This window comes from Micrasema longulum, unplaced genomic scaffold (assembly GCF_059751315.1).
Source record: "Micrasema longulum isolate JH-2025_06_02 unplaced genomic scaffold, ASM5975131v1 h1tg000374l, whole genome shotgun sequence".
Classification (NCBI taxonomy): domain Eukaryota; kingdom Metazoa; phylum Arthropoda; class Insecta; order Trichoptera; family Brachycentridae; genus Micrasema; species Micrasema longulum.
In genome coordinates, this window is record NW_028277575.1 from 64,693 (window position 1) to 88,723 (window position 24,031).

The following is a 24,031-nucleotide window of genomic DNA, read 5'->3' on the forward strand; positions in this document are numbered from 1 at the left end:
AATTTATTAATGTTATTATAATATTCTTATACAATTTGAGCATAATGTTTATTTTTTGAAATTATACAAAACCTCTTTTTTCATTTCTATTTAAATTAATTAATCAATTAAGATAATTTTAAGCAGATGGTAGATTATACCACTAGGATGCTTATTTGGACTAAGAAAATAATGTTTTCAAACTGTTTTTTTTACTAACAATATTTTTTTATAGATAAGATTTATATCTAAACAGAGACGTAGACAATTTAAAGAGGCAATATGAAAATCTAGTCATTCAAATGGCTGTTGACTGTTTAAGTAATCTTTTTATACACTGTAACATCAATAATTATTTTGCTCATGACTGAGCATTCATATTTATTTAATATTTTTTAACTTTGTTGAATACAAAAAAAGAGAAAGCCCGGAATGGAAACATTTTTCTGTATGTCTACACAAATCTATTAAGTATTTATTGCTTTAATTTACTGATAATTCATTTTTGAGTGCATCGCCATAGTCAGGTGGATATTTGAAATTCTTTCGACTGTATTTTATGATTAATAATATTTTTTTTTATTGTAACAATCTCACACCCACACACTTAAACAATCACAACCTATACCCAGCCCTTTTGATTGTATTTTAAGAATAATGAAAGAGTTTTACCCACCATTAAACTCGTATTATGTAAAACATTGTATGTCTTCATCATTGTACAATTACCTCACATCTACACACTCACAATATGAACCCATATCCAGTCCTTTTGACGTAAAGATGAATTATACAAATTTAAGAGGATTATCTGTAATATAATATAATTTTAATTTATGTTTGTATGCAGATATAGACAAAACTAACACAATATGTATATCGGTAGTCAGATGGCGGAAGGGACCTTCTGTATCTTAGTCTATGTTTAAGTTTTCAAAAGTTTTAATTAATATTTCAGTAAATACACTCAGAAAAAAAAATCAGCGTCATTTAGAATGGTAATTTACTATTGAAAAGCAACCTTTTTTACCTAAGCATAAAAATAAAATACCCATAGTAAAATATGTTTCTTAAATAGCGTGAAGGTCCTCAAATCATGTCAATAAATCAAGGTGTCTGTCCCATGTGTCTAATTTATTATTTTTCATATTGATACTTTTGTTATTACACAATCTGTTAATGAAATAACAAATGAGATGGTCAACAAGTAATTTTATCTGCATTTTACTAAATGTTATCAAATATTTGTATATAACCATTTACCGACTTTTCTATTTCTACCGGTTTTAAGATGTATCCGTCTCTTCATCAGGACACCAATTTAACCAACATGCGAAACCCTCTATACACCTTCACAAAAACATAAAACCAACATGCCATGCATTTTAATAGATTAGGTTATGAAAATATTCTATGCTAATTTTTTGTTTGAATGTTTGACCTCGAAGTTAATGCTTTAAATATTAATAATATCATCTGCATTCCTTAGCTCGATTACCTCTGACAGTATTAAAACAATTTTGATTATGAATATTATGTATGTATATAGTGTATTGTTACCTTTTATCTCAATTAGATTAATTTCTATACTCAGTTGAACAAATGAAATATTGTCAAGCAATTGTTTACATTGTGTCTATGTATGTTTGAAAGATATTTAATTTATTATATTGTTGTAATAACAACAGAGATAAAGAACATTTTAGAGAAGGTAATGTAGAAGTCTAGGTATCTACAGGACCTATGACCTGTCATTGGCTGGTTTAAGTGACCACTTTACACACTGTGTAACATTCACCATTCTGCCCATATTTGAGCATCTATATTCCTTCAATTCTTTCATCTGTTGATGTTTGTGAAGGTAAATAGCTGAAACCTTTATTTGTGCGGGTGAGATTCATCTAATTGAATTATTTCACCTACTTACTAGGCAACGCCTGAAATTATTTTTTTTCAATTTCTATATTTCTTCATAGACCAGGTGGATTTTGACAGGTCATAACTGTAGATGCTTATACCCGTATGCAGAGACAAACCTTAAGGTGAGGTAAGTACATTCTATTGTCTTCGCCTTCAAGTTATTCTCTGCATATGAGAATAGAATGTACTTTCCTCACCTTAAGTTTTGTCTCTGCATAGGGGGCTTAGACTTCTATATTATCTTCTCTAAAATGTTCTTCATCTCTGTTGTAATATTTTAATATTAACAGCTCCCCGGGGAGTTGAATCCAGTCCTTGTCTACAAAAATTTGGACAAACCCAAAATATCGTTGATATTTAATTTATTTCATAATATTGGTTAATAAATTTTGTATTTTGATGTTTACCAAAATAACACAATACAACTTTACATAAATGTGTTTTAGAAACTGGTTTGTACAATGTACATATGCATAGGCACGTGTAATAAATTGAAAACGAATAACTTTTTTATAATTTATTAAATGTCTTTACAAATTATAACAGGGATGGAAAATACCTTAAAGAAGGAAATATGGAAGTCTAGGCATTTACAGGGCTTTTGACAGGTCATAACTTTCTTAAATAAAATTCTTTAAGGTATTCTCCATCCCTGTCGTAATTTGTTAATCTTAATGACTCCCGAGGGGGTGAAATCCAGTATTTTGTCTACAAACATTTGCACAAAGTCAAATATTGTATTATACATCTATTTTTATGTCTGGAGATATTGTGCATGAAACTTTTTTTTTATATAAAGTAAATGGACCTGTTGAAAGAAAACAAAATGTGTATTATGAAAGTTTTTCAATTGATATGTATTTTTTTTAAATGTGAACACATAATGCATTCACAGGTTTTCAAATATTATTTTAGTTTATTTTATCATTTAATGTTTACAATTGTGTCAGAATTGACCATTCTGCAAAATCATTACATTTTGAAGAGACAGTTTTATTATCCAACAAACAATTATTATATTCAAAGTTATATTTTACATCATAAAAATTGAAAAAGACTGGTTCGTTTTGTTATGCATTTTATGGAGTTTAGTTTATCAAATTTGATTAAAAACAAAACATGCTTTCTGTTGTTTGTGAAAACCATTATCAATAAATACAACATTAAAAACTGAATCATTGTGTTATTAGAAAATCATACCACAAGTTCAATAAGTTATTGATAAATAATTTATTTAAATCATTTCAGCGTTATCCAACTTATCTCTGTGGTTAAGTAAGAATAACAATAATATTTTTTTTCATCATCTACCGAACCAAACTGCCATGTATATATATTTCGTTGGTGCATTTTTTTCAACTGTAGTGTTCAGAAAGTCTAAAGGATAGGTTTATTGAAAATGTCGTCAAATAAAGTTGCTGTGGTGAGTTTTAATTTTATTTTTTTCATTTTAAAAACGGTGATTGAATTAAAATACATATCTGGTTTGAATTCATTTTGAACTAACATGTTTATTGTTTAGTTTCAGTTCACGAAACTGAGTAATTTAAAAGTATTTAATGTTGCTTTCACAAATATGTTAACTTGAACTTGCGAGCACCTGATGTGTAAAACTGATAATATTTTAATTTGATTTATTGGCAATTAATTTGATTCATTATATTGAATCCTACACGAATAACTGTGCTTATCTTGGTTAATGAAGTGATTAAAAAAAACAGTATTAAGCTTTTTTCCACATGTCAAGACTGTTCGGTTTTACTAAATGTTACAGATGTTGTTTTGTATGTTTTTATACTGTGGAATAATCATAAAACTCTTGAAAACCTGAAAATTTAATTTATTGCTTACGTTTAATTGCATAGGAAGAGTTTAAAGCAAAATTAGTGTGCAGTATGTTTTTATTACATCTATATAAAGGGGTAATCTTTATAGCGTAATCACTCTTCAGTTCTCTAATGAGAATGTAAAGTATGTAGACAATTGATTTTACTAAAATATTTTCTCTACGTAACAGAGAATCTTCCCGCAAGAAAGATTACATAAAAAAATGGATTTGTCTTCATTCCTACCACTTTTAATTTCATTCCTAAATCTAGAAATTAAAATTTCATTGAGTTTTTTTATTGAAAATTGTGTATATCATTCAGGTTACCGGTGCCAATAAAGGAATTGGTTTATCAATTGTGAAGGGATTATGCCAACGTTTCCCCGGAGTAGTTTACTTGACAGCTCGCGATGCTTCCAAAGGAGAAGTGGCAGTATCGGGCCTTAATGCGGTAATGACTATTTACCAATACTATTCTACATCCCTTGATCCTGAACTTAATTTGCACTTTTTGATACTAATGGACTTCGGGCACAAAATTCTGTTATACTTAACTGCCGGGAAAAATATTATTTGTAACAGATAAGAAAAAATGTATTAACTATAAATTTCATCATACTTATGAGATTAAAATATACATATTATGTACTATGTATTAATATTTTTTTGTTTATTAACTCATATCAATAGAACTAAGTTTGATGTCTTACAGCTACAGTAGTCGTTTTCCTTCCTTAGATTAAAACTTAATAAATATGCTATTTTTAATAGAATCGGCATTCACTTCGTAACACTTTGTAATAAATTATTATGAAAATAAAACTTTTTTATCAGTGTTACACAATTTTATTCTTTTACAAGAACTTATATTAGTTTTTTATGACCCGTTGATGGGAGGAGTGCTCTCCCGAAACTATAGTTGTGTTTTTGTAAAAGAATAAAATTGTGTAACAATGATAAAGTTTTATTTTCATAATAATTTATAATAAATATGTGACTTACCTCGTCATTTTTTTTCCCAGGAAATAAAGCAGTCATGAATTGTATTTTATAACTTGCATCTTTATACTTAGGTATAGAAGTACAGTATATTCGAACATACATGTATGTAAGTCAATATTAATGTTTGTATTTTTTTAGCTTGGACTGTTTCCTAATTTCCATCAATTAGATATTGCTGATCCACAGAGTGTGTTGCGATTCAAAAACCATATTGTTAATACTCATGGAGGTATTGATATTCTGATTAATAATGCTGGTGTTCAGTTCAAAGTAAGTCGGTGAACGAATTATGGACTTTTATTGTATTTCTCCTTATCGATAGCAATTAAATTTGTTTCTAATTTATAGAAACCATACACTGAATCTTTACTAGATGTTTCTGAGAAGACAATGAAGGGAAATTATGGTAATTTAAGAGATACGTGTGATGATCTTTTCCCAATTATGCGAAATGATGGTAGAGTTATTAACACCTCTAGCGGTTTTGGTCATCTCTCTATGATACCCAGTGATAGCATCCGTAAAGCTTTTGCTAATAAATCTTTGACTCTGTGGCAACTAAATCAACTTGTTGATGATTTTATCAGGTAAACATACTCATAATAATTCCCCTTAAAACTAGTAAAATGTGTAATGAATTTATTTAGATAGTTGTAAAAAACTTAAACAACTACCTAGTGATAATTTACATTATAATCAATATGTATAAAAATGATTTAAGTTGTCAAATTCAGACGCATTATGTTTCTTAATTTATTTTTTTCGTATTTTCCATTCTTCATTTTATTCACACGTAAAGTGGAGATTCAAAAAATTTTAATCTATGAAAATCTATATTTATTCCAGTTAAATATTACAATGATATATAATTTTTTAGAGGATGCTAAACCTCCTCCCTAAAAAATAACTTAGGTGTGATAACATGAGGTTACTTATTTTAATATAAATTGTATAACGTGATATATTTTATAATACAGAGCAATCAGACGAGGCACCAGTGTCCGCGATGGTTGGGGCGATGATCCTTACAAAGTATCGAAAGTTGCCGTTACTGCCCTCACTTTAGTTCAACAGAGATATTTAGCTCGCACAACTAATATCAAAGTGAATGCAATCAACCCCGGGTAAGTAATGCCATAGATAGATATTTAACAGAGATAAAGACACATCTTAAGACGGGAGTATGGAAGGTTGAGCGTTTGATAACTAACATTGAGTCTCGTATAACAAGCGTTTTGAGGAAACGGCGGTGGACCTGGCTTGCTGGCTGCCTCGGAAGAGCCTAAATCCAAGTTGCCTCTCCTCACCTACGGGCTCCCGCCATCCTGGGAAACTGTCGACGAAGATCTTTCCGCTTTGATTGGCGAAACTAAGGGACTTGGATGTGAGGAAGGGAGAGCGATAACTGGTTGTAGGGTTTCTTGGAGGCGTCTGGTGATATGCACACGCTCCACTTAGAAGCGGATGCGGAAAAAGAAGCATTTACAGGTCTTATGGCCTGTCGTTAATAATATTAAATAAAATAGAACAGTATATTTAGATATGTAAATAAATTAATATCGATATTAGTTTTCAACAGGAAAAGGGGAATAAAAGGAAAGGGGAGTGTTTTAGAAAGAGATAAAAAATGTTTCTTCAGACGTGCTTTTAACAAAGTTGCTGTAGAAACATCTTCATTCTTTAATTATTAATTTTACATTTTTGAAAGAGTTATAAATTTAAATAATAACAAAATGAATTCATTGGACTGCCATTATATTTATATAGGTGCAATACTTCTAATAAATAAGTACATCATAAATCATAGTAAATACTAAATTACAAAAAAAAAAATGTAAACTTACTTTTCTTAGAGACCATCAATAATATATCACACACCAGCAAGAATAATGTCACAACTCAAAAAACCTCATTTTGCAGTATAAAAATAAATCTCACTTTTTTGTGAAATCGGGTTGTTAATTTTTTGAAAATGACAATAGTGTAATAATGAGACATCATTAAAAAAAAATTAACAAACTAATTTTACGAAAAAAAAGTTTATCTTTGTGACACTGTAAAGTTGTGACATTATTCTCGCTGGTGTGCGATATGTTTAACCAAAACTAGATTCATAAAAAAATATTTTGGATATTAAAAAAGGGTGTTCAGCGTTGAATGCCATTATATTAATATTCTTATTCAAAGATCATTCATAAATTTACAAAAATTTTAGACCTTATCAAGTCAATGTCAATGTCTTTTATCTATAATGATTTACTGTTACTAATTACATTAAAAAATTCAGTTATGAGTAGGTTTATTTATTAACGGACATTGTCCATTTATACAATTCATAGGGTATTAATATTACAATATAAGAACAGTTAAACACATTTAAAAAAAGAAAAGCATTTACAAACATAAGGGACATCAAGACAAGATCTGGACTATTTATATAGTGCTTTTTTAAATCGTTGTAAACTTAAACCAAAAAAGTCCCGATCTTGTCTTGAGTTGACAATACGACCAAGACGGGTCCTTGGAAAATTAAGGCCATAGTTTGTTCTACGCTGATCGATGAACAGCACTTCATTGTTTCTCAATTTACAAGTCGGAATATGGAATTTTACTTGTCCCAGTAATGATGGCACATCAATTATACCATTTAGTATGCCGAACATTTATATGGAGTCAATATTAGTTCTACGTTTTTGTAGACTAGAAATATTTAACATTGACTCTATATCAGCATAAGAATGACTACCTCTCTCTAGTCCAAGCATCCACGCTACTTTTCGAACTACTGCTACCTGTGTGTGCTCATTTACAGTACATATGATCTTAAATTACAATGTTTAGGGTAAAATCATGGGACATTTATATGATTATGGTCCCCTATTCTTCTTATTAAAATACAAGACACAGATGGGCAGAAAAACGGGATACCCAGTAAAGTACAGGACAATTGATATCCCTAGCTATAAGCATTTTCAAAACATGTTATTTATGAATACACACATAAAAAAAGTATGCTTGTAATTTTTTCAGCTATGTGGCAACTGACATGAATGACCATCAAGGTGTCCTCACTACCGACCAGGGTGCAGAGGTGGCGCTGTACGCAGCTTTGGATGCCCCCGACACTATAAAGGGATGCTTTATTTGGGCTAATAAAGAAGTCATCAACTGGGACGGTCCTTTCCCTGAGATGTGAAATGTTAATATGTTTAATTTTTTTATTATTTATATACTGTCAGGCCAAATCTAATATCACAAATCTGCATTTTGGTCAGTTTTGAGTTGAACATACAAGGAAAGTAAAAACAAAGTATAGGTACTCTGCCAAAATCTTCTTTTCCAACATTTTCATGCCCTGTGTGTAACCACTAAGTCGTTTCTAATCAACCCCGTCCTGCGCCATCTCCTTTGCTTAGTCCTAGACAATTCAGCCTCCCGAAGTTCTGGAGAATACAGTTGGTGAACAGATGTCAATGGTTTTCCGGGGCGCCTTCGGCCCAGGGGCTGGTAATTGAGACATACAGGGTTGATCTCACCAGGCTGCATTTGCAGTATGTGACCCCCAGCCCCACATTTTCACATTTATCATTATCGAAGGCTTTCAAAAAATAATAGTGAATATGACACCGTTTAATATTTCTATACTATAATATTGTAAATGCAAAAGTATGGTTATTTGTTTCTGTGTCTTTCACATCTCAACGGAGCAACCGATCGACTTGATTTTTTGCACAGGGCTATCCGGAGAGATGGGAAGTAAAATAGGCTACTAACTGTTCATCCCAAAAATTAAAAAAGTACACTAAAAAAAAATAATGAAATATGATTACAATCTGCAACATTATTTGAAAATGAGTAGGCTGTAAGGTGGGGTGTGTCAAAAATAATTCATTCTTTAAATTTCTATAATTGACTTGCTTTATCCATGGTTCGTTTGGTATGCTTTTCGTTTTGGTTATGCTATGATGCTACATCACCATAGACTAACTGATCATTGTATTTCTTTCATTGCGATAGTTGGAAGACCAAGATACTTTTAACCCCGATAAAATGAATCATTCCTTCTTGAAAATTATTTTTGATAAATGAAAAATCTTATTGATAAACTACACAACTAATTAATTACTATATAATTTCTCCCTAATACGAGTTCAGAAAGTAAGTTTACTAGATTTTTTTTTTTTAGAAAAATGTATTTAAAAAAATAATAGAATACTGTTGATACACTTGTTGACTATTTTTTCTCATAATTGGCATCCCATTCAATGCATGTGGTGAGCCGTGGCACATGCTTCTTTATAGCCTCCTCGAAGAACTCTCCCACCAGTTCCTTCGTCCTCTTTTTGCACCTGCTCGTCGGTTGAATATTTAATTCCACCCATGTATGCCTTCGGGGAGGTGAAAATATGATAATCTAAAGGCGTCAAGTCAGGGTAATATAGGGGGTGGTTTAAAACGTCCCAACCGAATCAAATGAATTCAAGAGCGCCTTAGTGGTTAAGGCTGTGAGGATGGGAGTTGTCGTTCAACAAGCACACTCCTCCCGTCAGTATTCCCCTCCTTTTAACCTTTTGAGTTATAGTCTCACAATATCGCTGTGCATTGATGGTCTCCCACTGGGGCAGAAATTCGACCAAAATTATGCCTTTTCGGTCTCAAAACACAGGCTTGATTGATGATTTTTTGTCCTAAATTGTGGTTTAGAACATTTGTTCTGCCTCCACTAAACTCCCCACACCACTTAAATACACTCATTCTGTTCATAATACCTTCGCCGTAATTTTTTTGGTGGGTGTTATTACTTCCGTGAATAGAAAGTGGATCACAGCACATGACTCACATTTGGCTGGATTTCTTACTGACATATTTCACGCAACTGGACACTATAACACGAGTTTACCTACTACCAGTACTACCGTGATCCTGCGATGCTCGCTCTGTCAGGAGATCCCCTCTACCACTCAGTGTTGCCAACCCTCGGAAAACAAAAATTTACAGCCTGTTATGGTCACAGTACACTTACTTTCTGAACATGCCTCGTACCAAATGACTGAAGCTGCGGGTAAAAGTTAGTAATAATACAAGAATCACAACTCACAATTGATAAAAAATGCAGAAAACCTCTGTTGCAATATCCTTATTATTTATTGTGGAAATTATTTTATATTTAGATTGTTTTCAAAGAATGTATTTGATTTCTTCATGTAAATAATGTTAATAAATAAATTAAAATAGTTTTAAAAATGGGTAATGTGAGTTTTAATCCCAAGTTCTGGTATAATGTGACCTTTTTATTGTGAAGACATGGATAAAAAAAAGTCCTAAAAATGTTACACATATGAGGGTCGTTTGACGAAAAGCTAGCGAAAACATACGATTTTTGTTGTTTTTATAATTTATTTATCAACATAGTCCCCTTTTAAGGCAATATACTTTTCAAGACGACTTTCCAACTTCTGCATCCCTTCCGAAAAGTAATTTTGCTTGAGCTCTTCAAAATATTGTGAAGTTTTGGTCGTCACTGCATCGTTTGTTGCGAAACGGCGTTCTCCGAGCCATTTTTTTAGGTTTGAAAACAGGAAGAAGTCGCGAGGTGCTAGATCTGGTGAATATGGCGGGCGAGCGATCAACTCGTAGCCTAATTGTTTCAATTTTGCCTGTACGACACCCAATCTGTGAGCGGGTGCATTGTCACGATGGAAGAGAACTTTTTTGCGAGCCCAACCAGGACGTTTTATCTTCACTTCACCGTCGAAATGGTCCAATAATGATGCGTAGTAATCTCCAGTTAATGTTCTACCTTTTTGCAAGTAATCAATAAGAATAATGCCTTTGGCATCCCAAACAACTGTCGCCATCACCTTACCGGCTGATCAGGTTGTCTTTACCTTCTTTTTTCTCCACTGCTTGGACGGTTCCTTCACCTACGGCGTGTAGTAATGGATCCACGTTTCACCAACAGTGACGTATCGACAAAAAAATCCTTCGGACCATGTTTTATCTTCCCCAAAAGCTTCTCCGAATCCGTCACACGTGTGCGTTTTTGGTCATTAGTGAGAAAACGCGGCACCCATCGCGCGGAAAGCTTTATCATATCCAAATGTTTGTGTATGATGGCGTGTACGCACTCAGTTGCTATGTTTGCCACAATCATGGATTTTGTTGACGATTTCTGGGATGATATTCCAAACGCTCTCGCGGCCGTAGAAAAAGCTTTTACTTACATACAAAATATGCGAGATAAAAGTGCTTTTTACGGCCTCGAGAGTGGTTCAGAATAGCACCGCTGCGCTGGTGTAGTGACGATATTTGAGGGTCCTGGGTGGTCATCATCAAAAACACTCATACGACCACGAACAAATTCAGCTTTCCGAAATTTAACTATTGCTAGCGACGCGCGACGCTGCAAACTCGCCATAAACAGCATCTAGTTCGGCTTTGATTTCTGAATTGTTTTTTCCTTTCTTGTGAAGAAACTTAATCACTCAACGATAATCGACTTTTACCATTTTCCACAAAACATATAAGTTGTATGCTTGCGACAGCCGTAAAATCCAATATAATAGATTTTTTTGCTTCAAATTTTAACATACGTCATGTGTTGGATGGCAGATGTCAAAACCAATATAGTGTTCGTTGTCATGTACGGCCATATATCGAAAGCTAGCTTTCCGTCAAACGAACCTTGTACTAAACAAAAGTCCGTAATGAGTTTGAACTGATTCTCGGTCTAACAGTATGCTTTGACACTGTCGGGTGTCGCAGAATACTGTAAAATTATGGACATTAATAAGTTTTTCTGACAATAAAATGAAGAAATGCTAAGCTCTGATTGGTTGAAAAGGGCTTATTGTCAAAACTAACTATCAGTTGGATAATGAACGTGGATGGATAGAACAGCTTATTTTCATCCTAAAATTCAAAAACTTGGACACCAATAAGAATATTGGCAAAAATTTGGAGGAAATATTACTCAATTAATGTAAATTCATAATACATAAAAACATTTCTATAATTTTGATTCATAGTATGAATTAGGTGAGCAAAAATACACTTTAAAAAAAAAAAAATTTACGCAATTTAAGAAAAAAACCTGGATTAATGTTTATAAAACACGTTTTATTATAAAAATAATAATCGGTATTTAAAATGTCACTTTCATGGTGTTTTTTTTTAATTTTTACACAGGTGTTTTTCTTAAATATTTACATATTTTCGAAAGTACTCTTACACAGATCTTGATTTTTATAATTCTGTATTGTGGCAATACGGAATTTATAAAAAATATAAATATTTTAACCATAATTAAATGGATTAATATTGTTGTTCTAAATTTCTATTTACCATTACGGTCGTCAGTTATTGAAAGACAAACTATTTTTTATCAATAAAAAAAAAAAATATTTTTAAGATAACATTTGGTGACACATAATTAGATTTATTTCAACAGAGAGGGAAAAAAAATTGAGAAGGGAATATGGAAGTCTAGGCATTTACAGGGCTTATGACCTGTCATTGGCTGGTTTAAGTGACATACTGTGTAACATTCACCATTCTGCCCATGTTTGAACATCCATATTTCCTCAACTCTTCCATCTGTTGACTTTTGTGAAGTAAAAGAGCTGAAACCTTTATCATGTGGGTGAGATTCATCCGGCTGAACCAAATCACCTTCTAGGCAACGCCTGAAAACAATTTCCCAATTTTTATACTTTTTTATTTACCAGGTAGTAATTCAACAATGTTTGATTATGTCCAAATGCTTACAGACTGGCTGGATTTCCTCCCTAGGGAGTTGTTCATATTTAAATTTATTTCAACAGAGAGGGAAAAAAAAAAAATTTAAATATGAACAACTCCCTAGGGAGGAAATCCAGCCAGTCTGCAAGCATTTGGACATAATCAAACATTGTTACACATAATTAGACTTATCGCAAATAAAAATAACCACAATTTTGTTCTTAAAATTGATTTAAATTAAATTGTAATTGGTATAATAATAATACGTGAAAAAAAATGTTCTTAATGAAAATAAATAATTTATTAATTTAAAACTAAAATATATATTTTTTTAAATTTTATTGCATCTATACATTTTTGGGGATGTATTAATTTTTCTAGATTTGGTTTTAATTGGCGCTTATATGCGCGCGATTTTACTTCTGTTCCTTTAATAAAACTTATTGCTTACAATAAAAATCATAATATCCAACTTTCGGCAAAATTCCATAGTTACTAAAAATTTACTGAAAATTGATTTCTCAAAATATTTATAGCCGTGTTTAAAAATTTGTAATATTTTTTTTTAGCTGCATTAAAAACAAAACATGGTTAAAACCATATTAAAAACCATATTAAAATATAGAAAAAAACTATTGTTCAGTGCAAACAAGACAAAAATTAAAACTTTAAATGCATTATATATTATGAGGGTTTGCAATTTCACTTAAAAAGAGTTAATAAACAATTATTTAAAAACATCAACTTTGAGGTGTCATAATTAATTAATGGAGCAATATACCAAGTTGTCATTTTTTTTATTTAAAAAAAAGGGTTTTAGCATTATGAATCAATTTTTACTTCAATTCTACCATATATATGACAAAATTTAACTTTAGGACGATTCTGGTTCGGCCGCCCGATAGTGCAGCGCCCGTTTTCTATGGCTAAAAGTTACATTTTGACTGCAAAGTAAAGTTTTATGAATAGACAGCGCTAATAAGAGTAAATTGGCATATTTTTATCAATTTGCGCATATTTTCAATATGTGAGTTTTGATTCTACATTACTTCATATACAGCTGGTCTAACAACAGTTTAAATACCAGTAAATATTAAACATTAATATCTTCACATTATGTTTTCGCGAAGTTGTGATTTTGGCATTGACCTGCCTGTATTTAGATAACCAACATTATATATACAAATATGTTTTTACTTTAGAACATTGTGTTTATCTTATTTATATCTGCTTTACTCCAATTTATAATATTTTTTCATGTTAATAAATTATTTGGAATCAAATCCTAATCGTTTTATTTGTTTATTTTTTTCTTACACTTTATCAAGCCGGGAGGCCCACTGTGGCGAATTACAGCACAGAACACACAAGCCTTGATGATAATCACATATAATTTTTGTGATCTCCCTGAGAATCGAACCCTCCGCGGGTGAAGCAAGCGTCTTAGCCATTACACCACAGGGGCTGACCAATTTTATTTGTTTAAATGGCACTTGATTTTCAGTTGCATTTCAATGGGGTCAAAAAAAGGTGTAAAAATATAAGGATTATTCATCTATAAGTATACAATTAAAACAATTGAAATAATTATGGCTTATATTGTTCACATAGATCAATAATAATAATAATTATATTATGATGATTAAATGGCCGTACAAATCACAAAACGCAATAAGTGCAACGCAATTGCTAATAAAATAAAGAGTATTTTTGATCCTTTTGCAAAATGCCATTATTAAAACATTTTTTTCTTCTTGTTCCCCCTGGCTGCATGTCCCATTTTCTGAGTCAGCCCTCCTAGTCTTCAACTCGCACGTTGGTCTTTCGCGGATATTAAAATACATTGATTGATTTAAATTGCTTTATATCATGATTCTCTTAATTGATTTTTGTTTTCCTTGCATAAAAAAATGCCTTTGAAGTAAGACAAACGGCAACAAAAAAACAATCAAGTCCTTAAATCGGGTGATACGGGAAGCTATTTACAACATGTTTGTATTCCAAACAACAAAACAGTATTTCCTGTTTTTTTTTGTGACAGAATTTTTGTACTTACGACTATGATTACGTAATTTATAATGACGAAATTTAAGATACGTATCTACACATACTAAGAACCAATAACCCTTCATATGTATTTGTTATAGTTAAATATGTTATAAAATACGATTTTATATACTCCACGAACCTAATTCATTGATAAATAAGAAAAATAGATTAACTGGTACAGTAATAACCAGATAATATAGGTTGGGCAAGAAAAACAGAAATTGAATGAATTGCATTTTGCCTATCAACAGGCGCATTATTATTAACTTCGGTAATACATGATATTATATAAATGTCATTATTGTATATTTTTATTAAACTGATGTTTGTGTATCTGTGTTATAATTCTTTTTGCGGAAATATCATTCATTATAAAGGTCAATTTTATTGACTTCTTTTTCGCCACAATCGATTGACACTCATGACGTATTTCTTGTAATTTTCATTATGTTCTGACGCGAAATTAATCGAATGAATAGTAGTTGGTAAAACTGCGTCAGTATCCAACTCGTATCAATTTGTTTATTGATATTTTAGAGAATGAATTTTGATTGTTTTGACCGGAGCGTACGTACGTGGAGGCTTGCTGTGGGCCACACCCACCGTTTTATGTTTATTGTTACTGATTAGTGAAGATTCAAATATTGACTAACAGACGTATGTTGACCGATGCGATGATTTTTAAATTACGCAAATTTCATAAAAACATGTTATACAGGCCACGTCGCGTGTTGATAATAAAAAAGTTTTTACAAATAATTTTCATCGGAAATTCAAACTGGTGGCTGTTTTAATTTTTTCTTTCTTATTTATTAGGTTAACTATTTTTTTATTATGGAAATTTTATACTGAATTCATAGAAATATTGTCCCATATTATGAGAATGCGGGGTTATGGGAGCCATAAGGCAATGGGATTCATACTCTTGTACACAAGTCCAAAGTGTTAGATTGCGTTTTACTATTCCAAATTGTAAAGGGACGTGGGGTGGGTACGTTTATCTAGTTGCATAGCATCTTAGTTGGCGTATCGTGCTCAAAAAGGACTGAAATCAGTTTTTTGCTTCAAGTTTCTAATTTTCTCCGATCTTTGCGAAAAAAATGTGAGTATTCATAATACTTACTGTTATAAGTTTTTCAATTTCTCACTAAAGTAATTGCCAGAAACTTGGAATCACAGCTTATTTCATGGTGAGTAAAATAATAGTGAGTATGTATATTTAGGATTAACTATCGATTGCCATTTTAAATGGGATGCTCATGTACAAAAATTGTGTAATAGACTTAGATCAATAGTTGGTAAAATGTATATATTGAAATATTATGTCCCTGATAGTACTTTAAGAATAATTTATTTGTCACTTTCAGAATAAATTATAAGATACGCTTTAACCTCGTGGGTTTTTTTCAGTAATACAAACATAAACCTTGTTCAAAATTTACAAAATTCAAGGATCAAATTATTAATTGTAAAAAAATTGTACTGCCAGCGACACGATATTCCAAAATCTTTATTGTATAAATCTATAAATATTTTATCCGTCAGAGCCTTATTATGGTCCAAGCTGGTTTCTCAGAATGCGTCTCTATCTGAATATAGAAATAAATTGGAGCATGTTTATAATACTCGGTTCACTAGTGTAGATGGACTAGCTCTCCCTAAATTTAATAATAAATACGGGAAAAGAACACTAGAGTACAATATCCCAAAAATGTATAATACTCTCCCGTTAATTATAAATAATCAAAAAAACTTATCAGGCTCAAGCGAAAACGGTCTTCTGAGAATCTGGCGTTTAGAACGTGCTTTTTTTACATTGAAATTTTTTTGTGTTTTTATTTTTTATTTGAACAATTTTTTATTTTCGATGTACATATTTTTCTTTTTTTCCATAGTAATAAGAGATTTTATATGTTTATATATTTTAATAGATAAGATTATGTATTATTATTATATTAGAACTTAACTATAAGCACCTGCTGACGAACCGTATTTTATGCAGTTTAGTAGGACTTAATAATTTATATGTTAATTTTTGTATGCTTTTGATAAATAAATAAAAAAACTGAATTTAAATTATGCACCGTGTTTTAAACATAAACATATGTAAAACATACGTTTGTGGAGCAGGTGTATCAATATTGGTTTGGGTGAAGCTGCCAATAAGTGTATCGAGCAATTTTTGAAAAGCACAGACGAGGCCAAAACATTTTGGAAGCATGAAACGCCCACATATGAACTAACTCAGGCTCTCACGGGGCACGAGTGCATGACGGAATATCTGCATTGCTTTAGGCTGCGAGACGATAGTTGCTGCACATGTGATGACATCACTGAGCAGACTGTAGAACATCCAATATACTGCCCAATGTTCGATAGGCCGAGATGGGAGCTTGAATGCAAAGTAAACACTCGGATTGCTGCGACAAATAACCTAGTTGAGCTTCTGAACTGAAATGATACACGAAGACAGACTTCGATTCATTACAGGGACGATAAAGCAGGCAAATAAGTTATTTAATGGTGGTATTTAGCTCCTTTTGTTTTTTTCTGAGTCCAACCTTTCTGACTTTTTTTTTTATTATTTGTTAATGTAATATTTCAAGTGTTATTTTATTTGTTCTGATTCTGCTATTATTTTTAGTATTGTTATCTATGGTGAAAAAAAGAATAGTTAAAGTCATCTGAATATAACTTCAAGATATATTTGGTAAAACCTTGCATATAACAAAAGCAAGGTACAAAAAATTTGTAACTATAAAAAAATATATTAAAAAAAAACATCGATTTTATGGCAGAGATCATTTTTGTAGATTATAAATAAAATTGGTCCTAGAATACTACCACGAGGACTCCATAGGTAATATTGGTTTGGTCACTTATTTAATTATTTATTTTAACTTTCATGCATATTTTTGAAATAATTTAAGTTCTTTATTTTCGATCCCCATTCCTTTAGGTTTTTGAAAGGGTGTACCACGATTTAAAGTGTCAAATGATTTAGATAGATCGAGAAAGATACCAATACATTTATTTCCTCTATCCAAGCGGGTAGTTATAAACTTGATCAATTTTGCCATTGCATCTGTTGTTCTTTTTTTTATAAAACCGAATTGATTTTCTGACAAAATGTGATTATTTTCTAGATAGATAGATAATTGAAAATTCATCACTTTTTCCATAATTTTCGAAAATGTATTCAATATAGTTATGGGTCCGTAGTTAATTATGTCTAATTATAATCGTTCTTATATACGGGTATTACGGATCCTAATTTTCAACTTTTTGGAAAGGGGCTATCTTCCATGGTTCTATTTATAAGGAAGCAAAGTGTCTTTATTGTAATATTGCAGGTGGTTTTAACAGTTTTCTTAGTAATTTCGTCAATGTCTAAAGAGCTGTTAGCCTTTTTTGTATGTCCCTTAAAATACTTAATTACATAAACAAATTAATAACAAAAGAGACGGATTATATTATTTTCTCATCTTAAATGTTCTTCATCTCTGTTGTTATTAATTTTTCAATCTTAATAACCTTAAAAATGTTGGCGTATTTAAACTTTGTTTTATCTTTTATTGTTTATAAAATACTTAACTTTATTTTTTAATGAACGTTTTAAACTGATAATGAATAGAAATAATTCATGTAACACGTGTTATTATCTTTTATTGTATGTTTATTCGATCAAACTAGTTAAGTTTTAGTGAATTGTGTTGAAAACTCAGCTTAACAATTATTTAAAAGGATGACTAAAATTCGTTCCAAAATAGACAAATTACCCAGAATATTTTATTTTTTCTTTCTTATGTTACACAAAAATATTATAACTGTCCATGATTTATTATAGGAGCAAACATTCATTAACATTTTCTTGTTCCTTCTTGTTCTTCCACGAACATGCCTTTGTGGGATTTTTGTTTACTATTTTTACTATCAATATATATTTCATTGCTATGTAATTATGCTTTATTTTTTCAATACTCTGTTTTATCACTTATGTTTATTGTAAAAAACAAAAAAAAAAAAACATCATCTGTTAATAAAAACACAGAAATATATTGGAATTAGTTATGCATGATTTTGATTGATGACATTCTTGAATATCGTGTAGATGTATCACTATATGTACTGATAATAAGATAGATATGTAAAAGGTGTACAAGGTAGTTGGTTCATATCAATTTTCTTTAAATTATTATATTTAAATATGTATGATTTCTTCATTAAATTATCATGTTTTGCTAGAATTACATGTTTATTTTTAGACCATTTGTTCAAATACAGAGATGGTTTAAAAGTGAATATCCAGTCCCTCAGATATAATTTAATATTTATTGGAAGCGTCTCTGTGAAGCAAATTATCAAATTAGGTGAAAAAATTCATTATTATCATCAAACACGATGGTGCATAGATCAGTGCATTCTCAAAATAAATGCAGCGGATCTCGATCATCCGTTGCAGTAAGGTAAGTTGACCATCTAGTGAAAATGTTCTCAGTGTCTAAAAGGCTGTGAAAATATAAAAAATATTTTATTTGGAATAAAGGAATTTTTGCAAATGTTTTTAGCAGACTATCATATTATACATTCAACAATGTTTTGAGTTTCTCCAAATTTTTGTAGATAAGAACTGGATTCAACCCCCTAGGGAGCTGTTAATGTTAACATATTACAACATAGATGAAGAACATTTTGATGAATCTCACCCGCAACAGCAGTTTCCGTTCTTTAGCTTCACAAACGTCAACATATGGAAGAATCGTATTAATCGTAATTAATCGTAATAGTATAGATGTTCAAATATAGGCAGAATGGTGAATTTTACACAGTGTAAAAAGTGGACGCTCAAACCAGCCAATGATAGGTCACAAGACCTGTGGATGCCTAGACTTCTACATTCCCTTCTTTAAAATGTTCTCCATCTCTGTTGTAATATGTTTATTTTATGCATTGTCAGTATATTAAAAAAAACAACTTTGTTTAAACCACTGAATTCGGAATCACTTATTCAGAGACTTGAAATTTTACGTCATTTATATTTTAATCATTAATGTTGAATCGCTAGTTTTGTAAATGTAATTTAATCGGGTTGCTGTCCTGTGGCCAGTGTCTCGGACTCACGGCTCAAAGGTCCGTAGTCTGAATCCCACTCTGCTCCAACTTGACTCCCATTTTCTAATAGTGAGTTATTTTACAACTCGTTAAAAATTGTCCTCAAAATGGAATGTTTGGGTAGATCTGAAGAACGCAAAATTTTTTTTTCACCAAAAAAATTAAACAGGCTTATAAAATTAACTTCGAAATTAAAGCGAATAAAAATAACATAAAGTGTGTTCATTTTTATGTAAGTCAGATTTCTCCTGAAGATCAATTAATCCATAAGTTAACAAAAGATATTCAAAAAATGTTTTGGTTATTTACAAGCATCTTATTTTATATTTTTTAGTACATAAGTCCCAACTCCATGGGTCCAAAGTCCTGTCTTGAGTTGGGACGAACAATTCATTAATACATGCATATTATATAGTGACATAATATATATAATATATAATAACAATATATTGTGTTTTTTATCATATAATGTATATTGTAATTGGCAGGAGTGTTGTATTGTACATTCAAATAAATCAAATCAGGGACGTAATAATAAACAAATAACAAATATAATACATGTGTGGCACATCACTATGTTAAACAGCAAACACAAACATTTGACTTACATTTCAATAAAAAATATCATAAGTAATATAAACAATCATTAAATCGGTGTTAATTTGATTTAATCTCCACATTTATATCAATGATACTTGAGTTGTTTTTCAATTTGACATGAAATTGCTCATAAAGCGATACAATAATTAATACTTATTGGATAGGTAGCTTATAAGCCTGTTTTAATCATATGCAACAATATCATATTTATTATTTTCTTGAGTTTGACAATTTATAGTTGACGCAAGTAAGTCAATTATTGTATTTGTGGCAAAAATAATTTGACATGTAAAGACAGTAAAACAATAGCCTAGTATGTAGGTGAAATAATTCAATTAGATGAATCTCACCCGCATAAATAAAGGTTTCAGCTGTTAAACTTCACGAATATCAACAGATGAAAGAATTGAAGGAATATAGATGTTCAAATATGGGCAGAATGGTAAATGTTACAGAGTATGTAAAGTGGCCACTTAAATCAGCCAATGACAGGTCATAAGCCCTGTAGATGCCTAGACTTCTATATTACCTTCTCTAAAATGTTCTTCATCTCTGTTGTAATATGTTAATGTTTACAGCTCCCCAGGGAGTTGAATCCAGTCCTTGTCTACAAAAGTTTGGACAAACTCAAAATATTGTTGATAAATCCACCTGGTCCATGAAGAAGTATAGAAATATTAAAAAAATAAAAAATTTCAGGCGTTGCCTAGTATGTAGGTGAAATAATTTAACTAGATGAATCTCACCCGCATAAATAAAGGTTTCAGCTATTTAACTTCACAAACATCAACAGATGAAAGAATTAAAGGAATATAGATGTTCAAATATGGGCAGAATGGTAAATGTTACAGAGTATGTAAAGTGGCCACTTAAATCAGCCAATGACAGGTCATAAGCCCTGTAGATCACTAGACTTCTATATTACCTTCTCTAAAATCTTCTTCATCTCCGCTGTAATATGTTTATACTTTAAAATATTTATTTTAGAGAAATCGAAAACGAACATTAAAGAATCGTAGATTTATTTTAAGTACGCTATTTTTAGTTTGGTGTGATGTAATAATACTTATGGAAAATAGCCTGGTTTTGTAAAAAAAAACTAAGCTACAGAGAATTAAAAAAAATTAATTGTAAAGATGCCCATATACTTTTATATTTTATTTTTATATATTTTATAAAGGAAACAGAATACAACACAACAAATACATATATACGTATATTAAAACAATAGTTAGAGAGAATAATTCTTAGGTATAAAATGTCATTTTAGTTGGATTCTAATTACTAGGTATGTCAAAACAGGAAGTGTGTGTGTGTGTGTGCGAGAGTGAGGGGGTGGGAGGGTGTATATGTGTGTGTGCGAGTGTGCGAGTGAGAGATTATTGTAAAAAATATGTAAGTGGGGATAATTACAGTTTACAATTAAAAAAATTTTCAGAATATTATTTTTAAACGATGTTGGCCATTGAGTATTTTATGTATAAATAAAAGGTCCGCAAGTGCTCGCCGTACATACAATATTAATTCCCCATCAAAAAGCTTTAAGTTTTTAGAATGAGATACGAGTTATGTTAAAAAAAATATGATTAGTTGATTTAATACGAGCACATTTTCAAAATATAGTTAAAATATTTTGAAATAAGCTCTAATGTCGTGGGGCGACTGATGTGGTAGGTAGAAGGGGATGAAAGGGTGTAAACTGAAAAAAGTGCGTGTGTGCGCGCGATATGTTTATTATAACATTTATGAAGCTATTGCAAACGATTCACTGTGACCCGTGATCCATTGTTACCCATACTTCCCTGTAGTAAGAAACGATCATTTGAACGTAGTTATGCAGAAAGCAGCCAGCCATAGAAAAGTGAAACCGAGAAAATAGCACCTTATTAAACTACATTGCAATGTAAATTATATTAAAATTAATATTATCCACGACAATTTAAACACTATACAATACAATGACAAGAAGGATAAAATTTATAAATATACAGGATGTTCTTTAAACCCTGTCACATCCGAAACTACGATGATCAGTATGGACAAGAAGACATATTAGCATATTTAATAAAATATTTAGAATAAAGAATTTTTTTTAAATAAAATATTAAAAAAAACAAATGGTTCCTGACTCCTACAGAGGAGAAGTGCTCCCTCCTCCTCCTCTCGTTTTTCCCCTGCAGAAGTAGGCAACCATTTGCTTTTTTAATATATTTTTTTCGTTCTAAAAAATATTTTAATGTGCCAATATGTCTTCTTGCTCATATAGATCATCGTGGTTTCAGATGTGACAGGGTTTAATGAACACCCTGTATATTTATGAAAATGTATGTATGTATGTGTATGTAAGGGTGCTTATGTATATGTGTGTGTATATATATATGAATATTAATGTGGGTATGTGTATATGTATGTGTACATATATGTATGTATATATTCATGTATATGTGTGTATGTGCGTGTATGAATGCGTATATGTTTATGAATGTTTATAAGAATGCACACGTGCGTGTGTATGTATATGGCAATATATAAATAAACATTTATTTTAGTCTTCCTTAGCACGGGTCTTCTTCTAGTAGGCATTACTTTATAATATATATTTTTATTTTAAAAAACAAAAAACTACACAACAGTTGAAGTGTTTTTGACTTTGACAAATGATTAACAATTAATACATGAGTTTTTTTATATTACAAACAAGAATCTAATTATGTATTTAACCGGCTTTAATGATTTTTAAAGTACCGTAAGATTTTTAAAGTGCTGTGGCTGTATTCCGCAAATTGAAAAATACCGTTTTTGTGATCGACACTATTTTCAGAACGTTATTATTTTAGTTTTTGTATGAAAGCGGTCTGGCTGTTTTTAGCAGAACATAGAATTGACCTTACTGCACCCGATAACACCAATATCTTTTTTTTTGTGGACTGGCTGCTTTCTGCAAAACTACGTTAGTTTGAAGATATTGCAAATTCATCAGTTTCTGAGGCAATGCTAGTGAGAATCAATTACTTATTTATGTTTCGTATGAAAATTATAAAGTTCGTAATGAATGGAAATTTATCTGGGTTATTTTGAATCAATAGAAAAACTAAAACATGTTTTATCATTTCAGGAACTTATTTTGTTACCGAGGTCAAACAATTTAATCGTATTCACACGATTCAGCAAACATAAGTACTTACATTATTTGAGGAACAAACTTGAATGAGAAAAAACGTCACAATATTTAAGTGGAAAATTAATGAATAAGTATGAACTAAATGTGTTTTAGATATAAATTTGCTGTCACAGAGAGAAATTTCTTCACAAGGAAAATCAGCTAAATGCGGATTTTATTTTTCTTATCTTACTAAAATTTTTTTTTCTTAAAATTCTGTTTCCTTTTATTTCATATTAATTCTAAAATCTATAAAAATATGTTTTATGAATAATAAATACTGAAAATAAAAAAAAAAACAAAACTTGATTTTTAATGAACAACCAATCTTTAAACATAATTTACGCAAAACTGGCTGGCTTTTTGTAGTTAACCGGTTTTTCTTGTATACCCACAATATGGAAGTCTTGTAATTTACAGGGCTTATCACATGTCGTTGGCTGGTCAAAGTGGACACTTTACACACGGCGTACCATTCTACCTTTGTTTAAACATCCACATTTCCTCAACTCTTCCATCTGTTGACTTTTGTGAAGTAAAAGATGTATTCATATTCCCTTCTCAAAAATGTTTTCCCTCTTTGCAACAAATTTAGATCTAAATAACTCCCTACGAAGGAAATCCAGCCTGTCTACAAACAT

General features: G+C 30.9%; 1 protein-coding gene across 1 annotated transcript; it reads left to right on the forward strand.

Moving 5' to 3' along the window:
- Window positions 1-3,260: 3,260 nt before the first annotated feature.
- On the forward strand, window positions 3,261-8,542 carry LOC148282139 (carbonyl reductase [NADPH] 1-like). Its single transcript, XM_088225593.1, has 6 exons — window positions 3,261-3,322; window positions 4,050-4,178; window positions 4,868-4,999; window positions 5,078-5,316; window positions 5,707-5,853; window positions 7,760-8,542. Exons 1-6 carry the CDS (start codon window positions 3,299-3,301, stop codon window positions 7,923-7,925), a joined length of 837 nt encoding a protein of 278 aa, XP_088081719.1. The 5' UTR covers window positions 3,261-3,298; the 3' UTR covers window positions 7,926-8,542.
- Window positions 8,543-24,031: the final 15,489 nt, after the last annotated feature.